The 17,313-nt window shown below is 38.5% G+C and overlaps 2 protein-coding genes and 1 pseudogene across 8 annotated transcripts in view; all 3 read right to left on the bottom strand.

The window, feature by feature from the left end:
- Positions 1 to 1,509, bottom strand: part of LOC148293581 (putative disease resistance protein RGA4) — an 83,726-nt gene extending 82,217 nt beyond the window's left edge. Inside the window, exon 1 of the mRNA XM_088255111.1 lies at positions 274 to 1,509. Coding sequence (XP_088111237.1) covers positions 274 to 1,404 — 1,131 coding nt within the window. The 5' untranslated portion in view covers positions 1,405 to 1,509. The remainder of the gene's footprint in view (positions 1 to 273) is intronic.
- A 6,582-nt stretch (positions 1,510 to 8,091) lies between these two features.
- LOC148293580 (DNA topoisomerase 6 subunit A-like) lies at positions 8,092 to 10,191 on the bottom strand (annotated as a pseudogene). Its single transcript, XR_015836626.1, has 3 exons — positions 10,162 to 10,191; positions 9,765 to 9,875; positions 8,092 to 9,216 (listed from the first exon to the last, which is right to left on the bottom strand). The product of XR_015836626.1 is annotated as a DNA topoisomerase 6 subunit A-like (transcript).
- Positions 8,092 to 17,304, bottom strand: LOC110746809 (putative disease resistance protein RGA3). Of its 6 annotated transcripts, XM_088255112.1 has the most exons (9): positions 17,169 to 17,304; positions 16,957 to 17,045; positions 16,550 to 16,706; positions 13,587 to 14,752; positions 11,101 to 13,258; positions 10,338 to 10,514; positions 10,162 to 10,209; positions 9,765 to 9,875; positions 8,092 to 9,216 (listed from the first exon to the last, which is right to left on the bottom strand). In XM_088255112.1, the coding sequence occupies exons 4-6, from the start codon at positions 14,721 to 14,723 to the stop codon at positions 10,498 to 10,500; spliced, it is 3,312 nt and encodes a 1,103-aa protein (XP_088111238.1). In that variant the 5' UTR covers positions 14,724 to 14,752; positions 16,550 to 16,706; positions 16,957 to 17,045; positions 17,169 to 17,304; the 3' UTR covers positions 8,092 to 9,216; positions 9,765 to 9,875; positions 10,162 to 10,209; positions 10,338 to 10,497. The 6 variants fall into 6 exon arrangements, with proteins under 6 accessions (XP_088111238.1, XP_088111239.1, XP_088111240.1 ...); XM_088255113.1 differs by lacking the exon at positions 16,550 to 16,706; XM_088255114.1 differs by lacking the exons at positions 16,957 to 17,045; positions 17,169 to 17,304 and having other exon boundaries at positions 16,550 to 16,916.
- Between the last annotated feature and the right edge of the window lie 9 nt (positions 17,305 to 17,313).

The raw sequence follows: 17,313 nt of genomic DNA, 5'->3' as shown, positions 1-17,313 counted from the left end.
GTTTTATTTTTAGAATGGTAGTTAAATTTATCTTCTGCTCTATTCTTTCAACCATCTCTTCAACTCATACTTCCCCCCCACCCCCCTAAACTTCACTAACTCGTGAACAAGATGACTTCAAAGTCTTAACAAAAAAAGACAATAAGTAAAGGCTTTCCATTTTTTTGATTTTCCCTTGGTCGATTTCAAAAAACGTTTACCAACATCACTTTTTTTAAGTACATCTGAATTAATTAAATATAAGGTTCATCTTTATTCAACAAATATACGTACCTTTGCCAATAAGGGTAGACCTGCACACTTTCTGGCTATGTCCCTTCCAATTCTTTCTTGATCTTCACTTAAAGGAGCATTCCTGCCTGAAAGCGCTTTATTCTTCAATATGAGCCAACATTCATCATCTGATAGCTTTCTCAAATCACGCATAGGAAGCGTCTGAACGATCGATGCAACACGGACACTGCGTGTAGTGACAAGGATGCTGCTTCCTTGAGTATCTTTGATATTTAACAAACAACCCATCAAGTCTTCCCAGTTTTGACGATCCTCGTTCCATACATCATCGAGAATGAGAAGATATCGTTTTCCTTGTAAATCTTTTTGGAGGTTATCACATATTGCTGCCTGACCGTCTATTCCAGCTTTTGTTGGCGCAACAAACTCCAAGATCCTGCGTAAAATCGTCTTCACGTCAAAAGGGGTAGATACACATACCCATATTTTTATGTTGAAGTGGCTATTTATCTCATTTTCCTGATTTATTGCTTTAGCCAAAGTGGTCTTTCCCAAGCCTGCCATACCCGCAATAGCCATAACACAAGGACGAGTCTCTCGTTTATTGCTTGAGTTGATTAAGTCTTTAACTATATCTGACACAAGCTCATCCCTTCCGACCATGTTCTTTTCATCCTCATCAAAGCCGGGGACGGTTTCCCTGTTAAGTACTGCTGCTCTATTATCATGAGAGGTCGATGACCTTGCAACAAGTCCAATGCCACCTGCCCTCTTATTTAAATCCTCCAAAGCAGCGTTGAGCTTCTTAATTTTATGTCCCATTTTGAGGCGGAATGCAATGGGATTGTGGGGTGAAAAAAAGTTGAGCACCTTTTTCTTCATTTGGTTTCGCAGTTCCACTTGACTGCGCAAAACTTCATATAAGCATTCATCCAGCACATCATCAGCATCATGAGCTATGTCATCGAGATCCTTCACCCACCCTTCCAAAGCCTTACCCCGACCTTGTGATTGTTCGGCATCTTGTAGCATATCTTGGATCCTTGAAAATGAGTTACTCAGCTTTGTCACCTCTCCTTGGAATCCCCACAAAAGATAGATTTCTTCAGAGGCAAGTGAAGCCACTTTGTTCACTATTTCCTGGACACCGAAAGTAACAACTTCTGCCATCTTTCTATCTCTCTTCCTCTCTGCTCAATCTAGACAATTAAAGAAAGAAGAGATAAATGAATGCTCAATCAGTTGGGAAAACTAGCTACAACAACACAAACATATATTAGTGTAGTGTTGTAATTAAATTAGGCCTAAGTCGATATTAGCTTCTTTTTTTCTGATAAATACTCGTAATTAGAGTTGTCGGTTGGCTGAATTATTTACATGCAATAATTGCAAGCCATCATTGTGTGGATGGATAGATTTCCTCCATCGTGGCTTAGGCTGTGGTGGATGGATAAGTTTCAGTCTACCTCGTGATGTATCAGTAAAATGTTATATCAAAGGGCCCGTATGGCAGCACTATATCAGAAGAATCTCACTTTCGGTGCTGCTATCTCAATTCAAACCGACCACGCATTGGTGACCACGTGAGATATCGCCATATCCATATAACACGTGTCAACGGTTATCCTTACAAAAATTAAACAATATGTAAAATTGTTTCATCCTCATCCTATCCAACAATTAGAAAATAGAAATTATATAATGTAAGATGTTTATAACAATCCAATTATTTGAACCGTCAATTTTCTAAATCTTATTTCAACATTCGTCCTCACCAAACAAAATCCAACAACATCTACTACATGACCCTGTTTGCCTTTTTTTTTTTTTTTAATAGTAAAAAACCTGCTTGCGCTTTTTCGCCTTTGTTTTAGCCTTCAAATTTTTGTCCAATGAAGATTATTGCAAAGAACTCCAAGTAACAGTCAAGATAGTCCTAAGAATTTACTGGAAAATGCAAACCCATCAGTGCTCATATTCACCCGTCCTACTCTGATATTTTTGGGACAAAAACAGCCCAAATTTAGCCACGAATCTATATATATAAAGAAAAAGACAGAGAATAGTGAAACATTCAAAATACCAGAAAATGCTCTTGGTTAATGCAAACATTAAGAATTTAAATTATTAATTAAATGAGGATAATATGGTAAATTCACACTTTGTCATATTTAAAAAAAATTAAAATTAATAGAAAAATCGGATAATGGATCCTATTTTTATGGAAAACAACTATCCATTATCTTTTTTAATTCTAAAATAAATTTTTTATTACTTTTTAAAAAAGCCTATCGCAGGCGCAGAAGCGCGTGCGGAGAGGCTAGTTAGAAAGAATCCATGAAAAAAAAAAACCTTAGCAAAAGTAATTTGGAAAATTTTGATGGCTATACCCCTTCTAAGTAGTAGATTTGGCTAAAGTTTAACTACACTCATAAAAATTTATCTTTGCACAACCTTTAACTACATTTATAAAAATTTATCATGCTTGTAATGATGCTCACTTAGAAAGGATATAAGAATCACCTCTATTGGAGAAGTAATACACAATAATGTTATCACTCATTCTTCCTTAAAAAACATGGTTATCACTTGTTGGCGCTAAATCTTGAATAGATAGAGATGAGTGCAACTTACAAGTGGGATGGACGATCAAGAGATCGATTGGGTGTTGGATGCCGATTCTTCCTGTCCTTGGATGCTGATCCTGAATAGAAGATAAGCGAAGCTCGTGAGGTCTATGGAACCGGTGTGGAACCAGCCTAAGACCCTCCGATGCTCAAGTAAGATTGTTTTTAAGAGCTCTTGCTGTTGACCATATAGAAGTATAAAAGTCAAGCTGAAAAGTCTTACCCCTGTATTGTAGTGGGAGGGGCATACTTATAGAGGGCATTTAGTATGCTCTTAGCGCTCATTTTCGATGTGGGACTCGTGGGAGGGCCCTATGAGGTTGACACGAGTCCTTAGATATTTCAGGCGGGTGCTTCGAGGTTGATTCTGCAGAATCGGTAGGGGATACCGATTGTAGGCTGTGTTGGGCCCTGTAATGATCTTTTGCTGCTTTGAGACAATATCATCAGTAGCCTATGCCGATTGTCCGAGGCCTTGGGTGCTTGGGCGAGTTTATGAGATCCACGTGTCGTTGTACGAGTGGAGGGTCAGATATGGTACAAACAGTAGTCCCCCAAGTTGCCGATTGAGAAGCTTCTCGGTTGGGGACTTGAATGTGTATTCGGCATTCTGACCCGGACACAATGGTCCCATAATTGCCGATGGTGGTATGTAGTCCCCCAAGTGCCCAAGGGAGTGAGCTTGGATAGGAGACGGCATGATGTGCCGGTTGTTGCAAAGGGGCGAGTGAAAACTCATGAATATGCGGCTGCCGTTCGGCACGAGAGGTGAGTGAGAACTCATCAATGTGCGGCTGCCGTTCGGCACGAGAGGTGAGTGAGAACTCGTCAATGTGCGTCTGCCGTTCGGCACGAGAGGTGAGTGAGAACTCATCAATGTGCGCCTGCCGTTCGGCACGAGAGGTGAGTGAGAACTCATCAATGTGCGCCTGCCGTTCGGCACGAGAGGTGAGTGAGAACTCGTCAATGTGCGCCTGCCGTTCGGCACGAGAGGTGAGTGAGAACTCGTCAATGTGCGCCTGCCGTTCGGCACGAGAGGTGAGTGAGAACTCATCAATGTGCGCCTGCCGTTCGGCACGAGAGGTGAGTGAGAACTCATCAATGTGCGCCTGCCGTTCGGCACGAGAGGTGAGTGAGAACTCATCAATGTGCGCCTGCCGTTCGGCACGAGAGGTGAGTGAGAACTCATCAATGTGCGCCTGCCGTTGGTTAGTGGAGTTGTGCTCGAAGGTGGCTAGATCTGCCACGTTCGGGAAGTTGAAGCGTCTCCGAGGATTGGAAGCGTTGCAACTGACGTTTGGTCTCTCCCATGCATGCGTGACACGTGTCGGCATGGCTGTGAAGAGCCGCGTCGTTTCGTATCCCGATGCGTCGCTTCGCTTCCCGATGCTAAATCGGCCTTATAAATGTGAGGAGAAGACGAGAGTACAAATACTTGGAAATTTTGAGAGCAAAGAGAGCTTGTGAGAGGCGATTTCCGGCAACCGTGCTGAGGCTGAGCAGGCGATTTCCGGCAAGTTTGAACAAGGCGGAGGCGATTTCCGACGAACTTGAGCCACCGTGCAAACAAGTTATGTTGCCGTGTTTTCGTATTCCCATGGATCAAAGTGTTGAATTGCAAGAATTTATGTTTGAACAATGTATGAACAAGCATGAACACGCATGAACACGTATGAACGTAGTGTTTTTAGGAGGTAGAATAGGATTTGGATTCTAGCACAGCCCTTAGTGTACGTTCGTGTGTTGTTTGTAGATGTCAGATACCGAATCCGAGCGTAGGCGTAGTCCGAGGGCATACGAGGATGAGTCGTCCTCGGGGAGTTCTGCCGAAGAGAGTGGGAGTTCTGAATCTGCGAGCTCTTCGAGCTGTGAGATAGTGGAGGGGGCATACTTATAGAGGGCATTTAGTATGCTCTTAGCGCTCATTTTCGATGTGGGACTCGTGGGAGGGCCCTATGAGGTTGACACGAGTCCTTAGATATTTCAGGCGGGTGCTTCGAGGTTGATTCTGCAGAATCGGTAGGGGATACCGATTGTAGGCTGTGTTGGGCCCTGTAATGATCTTTTGCTGCTTTGAGACAATATCATCAGTAGCCTATGCCGATTGTCCGAGGCCTTGGGTGCTTGGGCGAGTTTATGAGATCCACGTGTCGTTGTACGAGTGGAGGGTCAGATATGGTACAAACATCACTCAAGTATTTTCCATACGTAAAAAAATGGTTAAAAAAATTATTTAGGGGATGATCTATAAATAAAGACTTAAAAAATAGACAGTTTGGATCGTTGAATAAAAAATGGATTTGAAGAAAGAACAAACAACTAAAACAAAATGGAGTTTGAAAAATGCAATAACAGTGTCGGGGAGGCAGGGGTGGGTTGAGGGAGGTGGGGTCGGGGATGGGATGTGCTGGTGGTGGGTGTTGGGAGCCTGGGGTTTTACTTTTTTTTATTTCATTTTAATTTTTTAAAATTAATTTAAACAATAAAATGGAGTAATTTGTAGGTTTTCCAAGAGTTTGAGTATGTACTTGTAAATGTCTCTAAAAATAGGTATAAACTTGAAAATCACCCTATAATTTGGAGGGTGAAAATCACCCATAAATTAGGCCTAAGTCGAAATTAGCTTATTCTTCCTGACCAATAAGTCGCAATTAAATCCGAACGTCATATGGCTGACTTCAAAGGCTAATAATTTAGGAGCCCATCCAACAAACTAAGTTGTCGGTTGGCTGAATTATTATTACATGCCAAAATTGTGGATAGATTTCCTACGTCGTGGCATGACTGACTAACAAGTGATGTGGCAGAAAAAAAAAAAAAAAGGGAGCTTTAGTAATATACTCAAAATAGGGGCTGAAATTATTAAAAAAAACCCTACATGAAATGCACTTTAGAAACATACCCAAAAACCATTTACTACATAAGAAATGAGTGTTAAAGTTCCTATAAATTACATGACTGTCATTGATTAACTTAAAACAAGTCCAACACAAAAAACTCAAAAAAAACTCAAAACAAGCCAAACAAGCCCGAAGTACATTGTTAATACCATATCATAGAAGTATATTGTTAATATCATGTTATAGAAGTACATTGTTAATACCATTTCATATAAAAAAACTCAACAAAAAAAAACCCAAAAAAGCAGAGCAAGACATCCAATATCCTTTGCAGAAACCACCTCTAATTGAAGTTCCTATAAATTACATGACTGCCATTGATTGAAGTTCCTATAAATTAATTGAAGTTCCTACTTTTTCTGTAAGAAAATCTTAGAAACTTTGAGAAGCACTCCTTCTAGCCATAAGCAGCCAATGTTATTACAAAGTGCCCAATACGTTTTCAGGGCCTGATTTAAGAAAGGTAAATATCACACTATTTGGTCTAATTATTTGAACTTGCTTGCCCTTTTAACTTTTGTTTTAGTCTTCAAATTTTTGTCCAAGTAAATTTCAAGACAGTCCTAAGAATTTACTGAAAAATGTAAACCCGTCACTGTGCTGTGCATATATTCACCCTTCCTACTCTGTTACTTGAAAAGAAATGCAAGCAGAAGCTGTATAAAGAGAAAGTACACACTCTAAGCATCACAGTAACAATAGATGCCCCTGTACAAGCAACAACAATGCACACTACTATGAACCATTTCGCATCTCTGGATACGTTGGGAGATTAATGAATTTGAGTTTTGGTTTCATCCAGGTTCACAAATCTCCAATATCTCATCGTCTAACTGCAAAGATTTAAACATGAATATGTTACAAACTTACACACATCGTTTGGTACCCTGGAACCTTGAATTTATATGTGGAGTTATAAAACAAGATTATTTTTTATTTGTTATTTTTATAAATCATCCACAATTCACCAAAAGAAGATTAAAATTTTAAAAAAAAAAGTAAAGAGAAGAAAATAATTGATTTCAGAACCAAAGAAAACAAATAAGAAAATAGAAAAACTTACATTCGATGTGTGGAATATGCGAAATCACGGGTCATTTTGGGCCGCTGTCTTCGTTGCATCTTTCTTTTAGAAGAGGACAACGGTACATCAGATTCTTGCACTGAAGAGATGCAAGACTTCCCAACCACTCTGGAAGAGCCTCCATGCCATGAAAGTCGCATATTGACAAATTATTTCACTGTTGATAATTCACAATATCCCACTAAATCTGGGATTAGTCAGGAAACTATTTCATTGTTGTAATTTGCAATTGATTATGTATTTTTACTTACCTAAGTTGTACAACTAGATTGCTTAATTGTAGGACGAGTTATGCATAAATCCATTTGCTTGGTTAATGAGAAATTCATTCTCGCAATTATATTCTTATACCAATTTTACTAGATTACCTCGAGTTTCAACTAAGTGAAGTGTTGAACTTGTCAGGGAGCCTCCATTCCATCAACCACTCTGGAAGAGCCTCCATCTCCATGCCATCTCTTATCTATTTTTTCCCCATGCTAATATCCTTCTTTTAACAGGTTGAAGCTCCGATCGTTGGATGAACATATTGCTTTAGATGCCTTTATCAAACATATTTAAGATAGGGTAAAATCAGATTTAAAATACATAAGCAAATGAGAAAAGGAAGAAGAAGCTTAGGATCCAGAGTTTCTAACTTTCATCCTGATGTTAAGACTTACCGATGGTTACAGGACATTCCGTAAAAGATGACATGCTGATCGTCGTAGAAGTCCATGAGGTTGACGCAATAACCAAACTTCTGCAGGATGAATTGGGGCTCAAGGTTCTTGCAACAGGACCTAAAGTTGGACTTGATACTACAATAGAACCAGGGAACACTACTGATTTAGATCAAGATTTAGAAGATATGTCAGGGAGGGATGAACTACCCGCAGAGTTGATCTATTCCACGCGAAGACCTGTGGCTTTAGAAAGGCTAACCAGGGGATCACTGCAATTTGTACATGCTACTAAGAAGAAGTGCTACTAAATAATCGATAATTATTTTTCCTCGTGTATCCTTTAACATGGAATAAGCCTGTAGTGTATCGTTACATGTAAATTATATACAGAGGCAAATGTAATTTGCAGAAGCAATGAAAATAAAGCAATTTTCCTTATACTATTATACTCTTATGTTCACAACTGAAATAGGTTTTAGCGTTTCCATAATCTGAATTGAAATGCCTAAACAAAGTACAACTAATTTCCAAACTTGCAATCCCCTAAGAAACACAAATTTATCATCCAAGCCGAAACGAAGTCGCGAAATCTTTGTTCATTCATTTCATTCCTTTTCCTTACAATTGAACAATTCAATAGATATAACAGCACTTCATAGCCAAATGTGAGTAAATCCATGACTTACTTACCATCACAAAACTTCCACCAAACTCAAGCCATGCCTCATATCCAATCCTGCTCCTGCAGTTTTAGCGGCAAATAAGTCTCGGACAGATATTGAAAGCCGAATGTGCTCAGAGCTTGAATTTCTGCCTTTTGCTTGGTTTTCACCATAGGAGTCAGCTCCTCAACCCATTTCGGGTTTTTTTTTCACAAAATCTTACTCCAACATTTCTTTCCCTGTCTTAATATCCTGATCAGTCATTGTCAACCTACACTGCTCGGGTATCTTCTACTTGTCCAAATCACTGGGCCGTATCCCCAACCATTTTATATCCGGCGTCGTCAAATTGGCACTGTCATACGACATGTTCTTCGACCCGCAACCATAAACAGATAAAATTTTCAGCCCGTATGGATCACTGTCCACAAGGGCCAACACCGGCAGTTTCAATTCCAGCTTCATCTTCCTCAGAAACAGCCTGGTTGCAACATCCGGCTGTCCCTTGGCGGTGACGATAATGCACGGAAATCGATTGTAAAACCGATCCTCAGCCAGTCTAATATAAGCAGCATCCTTCTCAACCAGCAATATAAACAGAGCATCACTCTGCATATCACCAACTCTGTCAATATTGGGCGGGATGGCTTTCCCGCCCATTCCCATTTTCGTGCAGTCAATCATATCTCCATTGTCGCTGAAAATCAGGCGACCCACAACCACACCCTTCTCAGAGGCGATAACATTGAGGCTCGAGCGCGTGCAGCCGAGCATACACGATACGTCGTCGAGGACCGAATCGGACTGCGTCTGGTCCTGGAAGAGCTTGACCTCGGTGTAGAACAGGTCACGCTTGGTGACGTGGATGTTCTTGAGGCAGAGCTGGTGGATCAGCTGGAGAAGACGAGCTGTGATGGTGGCCTTGCGGACGGTGGAGACGTTGGCGTAGGGGCGGAGGGAAGTTTTGTCTTTTAGCACAATGCGGTCGAGCTCCGGAACGTAGAGCTGAGTTAGCGGCGGCGCGTGAGGGGACCTCGAAGTGTTCTGTAGTCATGCATGCCTCAGTTGGTCAAGTAAAATTTTATACCATCTATTTTCTTTATCTTATTTCAACGGTCATCTTTACAAAAATAAAATAACATCTAAAATTATTTGATCGACATCCAATTCAACAAATAGAAAACATGTAATGCAACATCAACGTGTTCATAACAATTCAAGATTGCCAAAGCAAAATGCAAGAAACAATGATGAGAATAAATTAGCCAAGGCACAACTACAAAACAAAGAAGACAAAAGGTTCTTCCAAATGTTAAACCATAATCTTTTTTCTCTCAACAGGGACTCTAAGCCACCCAAATGATCAGATTCAGGAGAGAAACTTTTACAAAGCCTAGGGAGAGAGAGTGTGCCAAAAAAAACTAAAAAAAAAGACTCAAAACCCTATCATGATCGGATTCTTGATAAAAAATTGTTCCATAAAACTGAATCTTCCAAAGAACCTGATAATACAGATTTGAAAGACAAAAGATACATTAATGACCCTGTTTCCGAACAAAGCAACACGAAAACAAGCCAAGGGCTATGCATACCTTTGAGCTGCAGAGCCGTTAAAAGCTTTCCTCGCATGGCATCACCTTCCAAGGGTTGAGCTGATTGGGCAACTGCCACAATTGGTTGAATGTCTCCATCACCTTCCTACTCTGTTATTTTGGTTATTAAAAAAAAAACAAAATAATAAGAAAAAAGGCTTGAAAAGAAATGCAAAATTGGAAGCTAAAATTTGGAGAAAGTTTGACAAAAACTCATCAAAATCATCAAAATTAATCTTTGATTGATGATACGAAGCAAAAGCAGAAGCTGTATAAAGAAAAAGTACAGACTCTAATCTAATAGATGCCGTTGCATAAGCTGATAAGGAAAAGATACAACAAGGCTGGGGAAGAGTACAAGTATAATAATGCACTGACAATTGGGAATTGCTTGTACCTTATAATTACAATGAAATTAATTTTCCAGAAACATAGCTTCTTCAATCTGCAGTGGAAAGAAAAAATGATCAAAAACAACTTTGGTCAATGCTGCTTGTGGAAAGAAAAAATGATGGGCATTGGCAAACAGAGTTAATATTCTTTGTAGAGATGATTTAGAAAGAAAAATGGGACCTTTAGAAGTGTGAATGAATTTGAGTTCAACTTTGGTCAATGATGCTTCTTCAATCTGCACACTACTTTCAACCATTTCGCATTCCGGGATATACTTTTGAAGATTATTGAATTTGAGTTTTGGTTCCATCCAGGTTGACAAATCTCGAATATGTCAAGATCATTTCACACCGTCAACTGCAGTGGTTTAGAAATTAAATATGTTAGAAACTTACACATTATTTGATCCCTTGGAACATTGAATTTACATGTGGAGTTATAAATCATCCCTGAGTTCTATATGGTGTGTATGTATGTGTGTATATGAATGTAGAGAACACTTGAAAACTCATAGTTTAATTTGTTTTGGTTTTCAACTTCCAAGTGATTATAAATCATATATTTATTTGAAGTAATTGACTGATTCACTATTATAGATGTAATTGACTAATTAAACTAAAATGCGAATAGAAGATAACAACCTAATTAATGATAAGTGAGAAACGAATCGCACAAACATTTTTTCTTAGCGGTTTACATGATTAAACAAGTCAAAGGGAAGGTAAACAAAAAATTTAAAAATGTACTAAACAAAGAACAGTCAAGTTAAAGTTAGATAGGGCTTCTCTAGTAGGCCCAGTCCCAGATGTAATTTTGTTAGTTGTGTTCGGGCTTAGCCCCCCAAATTCACCAAGAGAAGATTTTATAATATAAAAAAAGTAAAGAGAAGAAAATAATTGATTTCAGAACCAAAGAAAACAAATAATAAAATTGAAAAACTCACAATAGATGTGTTGGATATGCGAAATCTTGAGCCATTCTGGGCCGCTGTCTTTATTGCATCTCTCTTTCAGAAGAGGACAATTGTTAATCCATATGTCCTGTAATTTGGTGAGACATTTCATAGCTTCAAGTGTAGGAAGATGCATCAGATTCTTGCACCCCCCTATATTTAGGTACCCAAGAGATGCAAGATTTCCCAACCAATTTGGAAGAGCCTTCATGCCGTCAAAGGACGATATTGACAAAGAAGTTAGAGAAGTGAAGCGTTGAACTTGTTCAGGCAGAGAGTTGAGCTTCGGCCAACCCCACAAGGTTAATGTTTCAAGTTGTGGAATAACATGAAAAGCAGGAAATGAATCGAACTCCTTCCAGAACCCACCAATTTTCAATACCTTTAAGCGGGTGAGGGATGCTGGAAATTCACTGGGGGGTACACCTTTTAATCCAACACAGTCATAGATCTCCAACAGATGGAGTTGTGTGAGGCTGTCTAAACTTGGAATAGCTTTGAGATTCCCACAATGCCTTATTGACAAGTGCTTAAGAGAGGTACAATGTTGTAACCCACTCGGTAGGCTTGATAATTCATCACAATTTACAATATCTAATTTGCGGAGGGAAGGCAGGCCGTGTGTTATTGGAATGGATGTTATTTTGGAGCATCCTGTTATTCCCAACACTTGAAGAGAGGTGCAACGTTCTAGCCCCTCAGGTAGAATAGATAATTTATAACAATATGAAATCTCCAATTCACGGAGGGATGCGAGACTGAGTGTAATTGGGATGCACTCCAGAATGGGGCAATCCCTCAACACCATCTCCTCAAGGCGAGAAAACACCACTCTTCTTTCTGTTGTTGGAAATACTGCAGCTTCTTCCGTCCTCCATTCAGTTAGGTTCTTTGCATTTTCAATAGTTAATCTTTTCAATGAAGAAAACAAATCTCCGCACATCATCCAGGGTGGAAATGTATCACCACTAAAGTTGCGAATCTCTAAAATTTCCAATGCAGAGTGCGGTTTAAGGCCTTCTAGTACATCCCTGTCATTATTGATGCCTTCTCGTTGGTAGTTCCATCCAAGCCTTAGTCTGCGTATGTTTGTCTTCTCCGCTAACTTTGCCTCCTTTGCTTCTTCTCCATCTCTCACATGCTCCAGATCATAAATAGATAATTGGCCTTCCAAATGCTTTAAGCCACCCAGCTCCTTTATTTTACGACCTCTCTCCTTACCCACAATGAAAAAGGATAATGATCGGAGATTATTCAACCTCCCCATGCCAACTGGATATTTCATACCAGAATACACATACAAGCTCCCCATGCCAACTGGATATTTCATATCAGAATACGCATACAAGGGATCAAAAGAAACATGTCTCAAGTTGATCAAATTTTGCAGTTCCTTTGGAAACCATATAAGACATAGATGGTGCATTCTTAACGTTTGTAGGTTATAAAGCTTGCCAATAGATTGGGGGAGCCTTTTGATATTTGTTGCTGAAATATCTAGATACCTCAAGTGTTTCAGCTCTCCAATTGAATTTGGCAACTCATCAATTTCAGCCCCCTGTAATTTTAAGACACGCATACCTTTAAATCTTGGTAAGATGTTACCACAAACTTCACGTATCAAAAACATTGAGCGCACTTTATGAGCAGCTCCTTTTGAAATTCCTTCTAGTTTTATCTCTGAAAACTGCGGCACACGTCGAATCTCATTAGAGTCCTGGATCTTTGATTTTGATACAAATTCTGCAAGATCATGCACCAAATCGTGCATCTTGAATGTGGTACTTTTGGTATTAATAGAATAACGAAAGACATCCTCTGGTACTGCAACATCTTGAAAAAGAGAGTTATCCAATAGAATTTTGAAAATTTTATTTCCTACATCCTCCATACTTTCGGTGGGAGAAGGGTAAAGCAATTCTTGAGCCATCCAAAGTTGGATCAAGTCATCCTTTTCAATTGTGAAACCTTTGATGAACATTGAGCAAAAGGCAAAGCATTGCTTCAAAGATGATGATTTCAGTTCATCAAAACTCAACATCAAAACCCCCTTTAGTCTTTCTTCTTCTTCTGGTATATCCAATATTGTATTATTTTGAATGGACTGCCATTCATATTCACTCCTTTTGTGCATCATACTTCCCAAGATCTGTTGGCACATGAGTTTGAATCGCAATTAAATGATAACAATAACCACAATATCCAATTCGCATTTTAATAGAACATGACTATATTTCAATGAAAAATAAAGTCATCGACAAACAAATCTTTGGTTAAGTTTTTTATTTTATTTTTTAAAAATGGTTAGTAAATTTTTTCTTCTACTTTATTCTTTCAACCATCTCTTCAACTCATTTTTCTTATTTTCCCAATTAATTAAATAAATAAATAAGGTAGACCTCAGTTTCAGACATCAGTTTTCTTTAAGTACATCTGAATTAATTAAATATAAGATTCATCTTTATTCAACAATATACCTTTGCCAATAATGGTAGACCTGCACACTTTATGGCTATGTCCCTTCCAATTCTTTCCTGATCTTCACTTAAAGTAGCATTCCTGCCTGAAAGCGCTTTATTCTTCAATAGGAGCCAACATTCATCAGCTGATAGCTTTCTCAAATCACGCATAGGAAGCGTCTGAACTATTGATGCAACACGGACACTGCGTGTAGTGACAAGGATGCTGCTTCCTTGAGTATCTTTGATATTTAACAAACAACTCATCAACTCTTCCCATTTGTGAGGATCCTCGTTCCATACATCATCAAGAATGAGGAGATATCGATTCCCTTCCAAAATTTCTTGGATGCTTTCACATATTGCTGCCTTGCCTTTTACCCCAGCCTTTGTCTGGTTAAGATACTCCAAGATCCCGCTTAAAATCGTCTTCACGTCAAAAGGGTTAGATACGCATACCCATATTTTTCTGTTGAAATGGCTGCCTATCTCATTTTCATGATATATTGCTTTAGCCAAAGTGGTCTTTCCTAAGCCTGCCATTCCCACAATAGCCATAACACAAGGACGAGTCTCTCGTTTATTGCTTGAATTGATTAAGTCTGTAACTATATCTGACACAAGCTCATCCCTTCCGACCATGTTCTTTTCATCCTGATCAAAGCCGGGGACGGTTTCCCTGTCAAGTACTGCTGCTCTATTGTCATGAGAGGTCGATAACCTTGCAACAAGCCCAATGCCACCTGCCCTATTATTTAAATCCTCCAAAGCAGCGTTGAGCTTCTCAATCTTATGTGCCATTTTGAGGCGGAATGCAATGGGATTGTAGTGGAGTGAAAGGAAGCTGAGCACTTTTTTCATCATTTGGTTTCGCACTTCCACTTGACGGCGGAGAAGTTCATATCCGCATTCATCCAGCACATCATCGGCCTCATGAGCTATGTCTTCAAGCTTGTTCACCCAAATTTGCACGGCTTCTGCCCGAACATCTTTTGATTGCCCGGCATCTCGTAACATGGCTTCAGTCAGCAGCAATGATTCACGCAGCTTTGTCAACTCTCCTTCAAACCCCCATACAAGACTGATTTCTTCAGAGGCAAGTGAAACCACTTTCTTCACTATTTCCTGGACACCGAAAGTAAGGTGTTCTGCCATCTCTCTATCTCTCCTCCTCACTGCTCAATCTAGACAATAAAAGAAAGAACAGATCAATGAATGCTCAACCAGTTGGGAAAACTAGCTAAAACAAGACATATATATATATATATAAGTATTTATAGACAAAGGTGAGATCTGAATCTAAACCTACATACGTTAGTGTAGTGTTGTAATTAAATTAGGCCTAAGTCGATATTAGCTTCGTTTTTCTGATAAATACTCGTAATTAAAGTTGTGGGTTGGCTCATTATTTACATGCAATAATTGCCTGCCATCATTGTGTGGATAGATAGTGGATGGATAGATTTCCTCCATTGTGGCTTAGGCTGCAGCACTAAAAACTAGAGAGTCAGAAGAATCTCACTTACGGTGCTGCTATCTCAATTCAAACCAGTCACGCATCGTGAGATATCGCCATATCCATATGACACGCGTGAGATCAAAATGCAAAAATCTCTCATTTAAAATATATATATATATATATGAAACCAATAACAATATATCGCTTAGCTTCCTCGAGGTTTCTATGTATCTATAGACGAACTTATGTCATAAATAATGTGTATACAGATGGCGTGCTATAATTATATATAGATTTCTCTTTCGTGATCATGATTCATGACTGACTGACATCAAAACCGACTTGTGATATTTGTCTTTACTTTTTTGTATGGAATCGCATCGGTCACGAGCAATACTTGTTTGTATATTTCCTTTTCAACTCAAAACATAGATTTTTGTGGATAGATTTCCAACTCAAAACTTAGTTTCCAACTCAAAAAATTGTGGATAGATTTCCTCCATCGTGGCATGACTGACTACCAAGTCATGAGGCAGAAAAAAATCTAATTGGACTTTCACCCTAAACCCTTTCCCATGCCATTTACCAGGAAGATTCCTTTTCCATATTTAATTAGAAATTCTTTTCACTATTTTCCTCTTAGTTTCCAACTCAAAACATAGATTTTTTTTATGTACGGGGGAGAAAAAGCCTAAATTTTCCTCGATTTTTATAAAATTTTTATAAAAAATAGCAAAAAAGTCACTTAAATAAACTTAAACGACCTTTAAACTAAAACTCATATAAATTAATAAAAGAAAGTTAGTCAGCCAAATAAAATATACATCCCAGATTCCTGGTCCTCATAGAAGCAACTATAGCTATGGAAGCTCATATTGGTGAAAGCGATGCTGATGATGGTTCATTGATTAAACATTCATGAAATTGCACTTAGTTAAAATGTATATTCTTTGCTACCACGTTAAAATGTCTAATTATTTGAACCAACTTTTTTTTTTAAAATCTTATTTCAACGTTCATCCTTACAAAATTAAACAACACGTAAAATTGTTTCATCCTCATCTAATTCAACAAAAAGAAGATAAAAAATATATAATGTAAGATGTTTATAACAATCCAAGATTTTAGCTGTCACAATTTGAATGAAGATGTGGAATAATATGAAAATTTAATCGAACCATACTCGAAAACACTTGAAAATTAGCCAAGAATGTTCAACAACATAAACTTCAACTTAATTTCATTCAGTTTGCTAGTGTACTGAAATGGTTAAGAGGGACGGCCTAAGATGAAGATCGTTCTTTACAACCATTTCGCATCTCTGGAAACTTACACACATAATTTGGTACCCTGAAACCTTGAATTTATATGTGGAGTTATAAAACAAGATTATTATTATTTTTTTATTTTTTATTTTTATAAATCATCCCCAGTTCACCAAAAGAAGATAAAAAAAAGTAAAGAGAAGAAAATAATTGATTTCGGAACCAAAGAAAACAAATAAGAAAATAGAAAAACTTACATTTGATGTTTGGAATATGCGAAATCGCGGGCCATTCTGGGCCGCTGTCTTCGTTGCATCATTCTTTTAGAAGAGGACAACGGTATATCAGATTCTTGCACCTCCATATTCTTAGGAACTGAAGAGATGCAAGACTTCCCAACCACTCTGGAAGAGCCTCCATGCCATGAAAGTCGCAGATTGACAAATCATTTCATTGTTGAGAATTCACAATATCCCACTAAATCTGGGATTAGTCAGGAAACTATTTCATTGTTGTAATTTCCAATTGATTCTGTATTTTTACTTACATAAGTTGTACAATTAGACTGCTTAATTGTAGGACGACTTATGTATAAATCCATTTGCTTGGTTAATGAGAAATTCATTCACGCAATTATATTCTTATACCAATTTTACTAGATTACCTCGAGTTTCAATTAAGTGAAGTGTTGAACTTGTCAGGGAGCCTCCATTCCGTCAACCACTCTGGAAGAGCCTCCATGCCATCTCTTATCTATTTTTTCAAACATATTTAAGATAGGGTAAAATCAGATTTAAAATACATAAGCAAATGAGAAAAGGAAGAAGAAGCTTAGGATCCAGAGTTTCTAACTTTCATGCTGATGTTAAGACTTACTGATGGTTACAGGACATTCTGTAAAAGATGGCATGCTGATTGTCGTAGGAGTCCATGAGGTTGATGCAATAACCAAACTTTAGTTCTTGCAACAGGAACTAAAGTTGGACTTGATACTACAATAGAACCAGGGAACACTACTGAT

This window comes from Prunus avium, chromosome 6 (genome assembly GCF_965620075.1).
Source record: "Prunus avium chromosome 6, drPruAviu1.hap1.1, whole genome shotgun sequence".
Classification (NCBI taxonomy): Eukaryota; Viridiplantae; Streptophyta; class Magnoliopsida; order Rosales; family Rosaceae; genus Prunus; species Prunus avium.
This window is presented reverse-complemented; position numbering and strand designations above follow the sequence as displayed.

Bases quoted from the DNA above. Each gene is read 5' to 3' on its own strand.
- LOC110746809 (XM_088255112.1), bottom strand. From the start codon at position 14,723: ATGGCAGAACACCTTACTTTCGGTGTCCAGGAAATAGTGAAGAAAGTG. The intron at 13,259-13,586 runs GTATATTGTTGA...ATGTGCCAACAG, and splicing joins GTCTACCATTATTGGCAAAG to ATCTTGGGAAGTATGATGCA.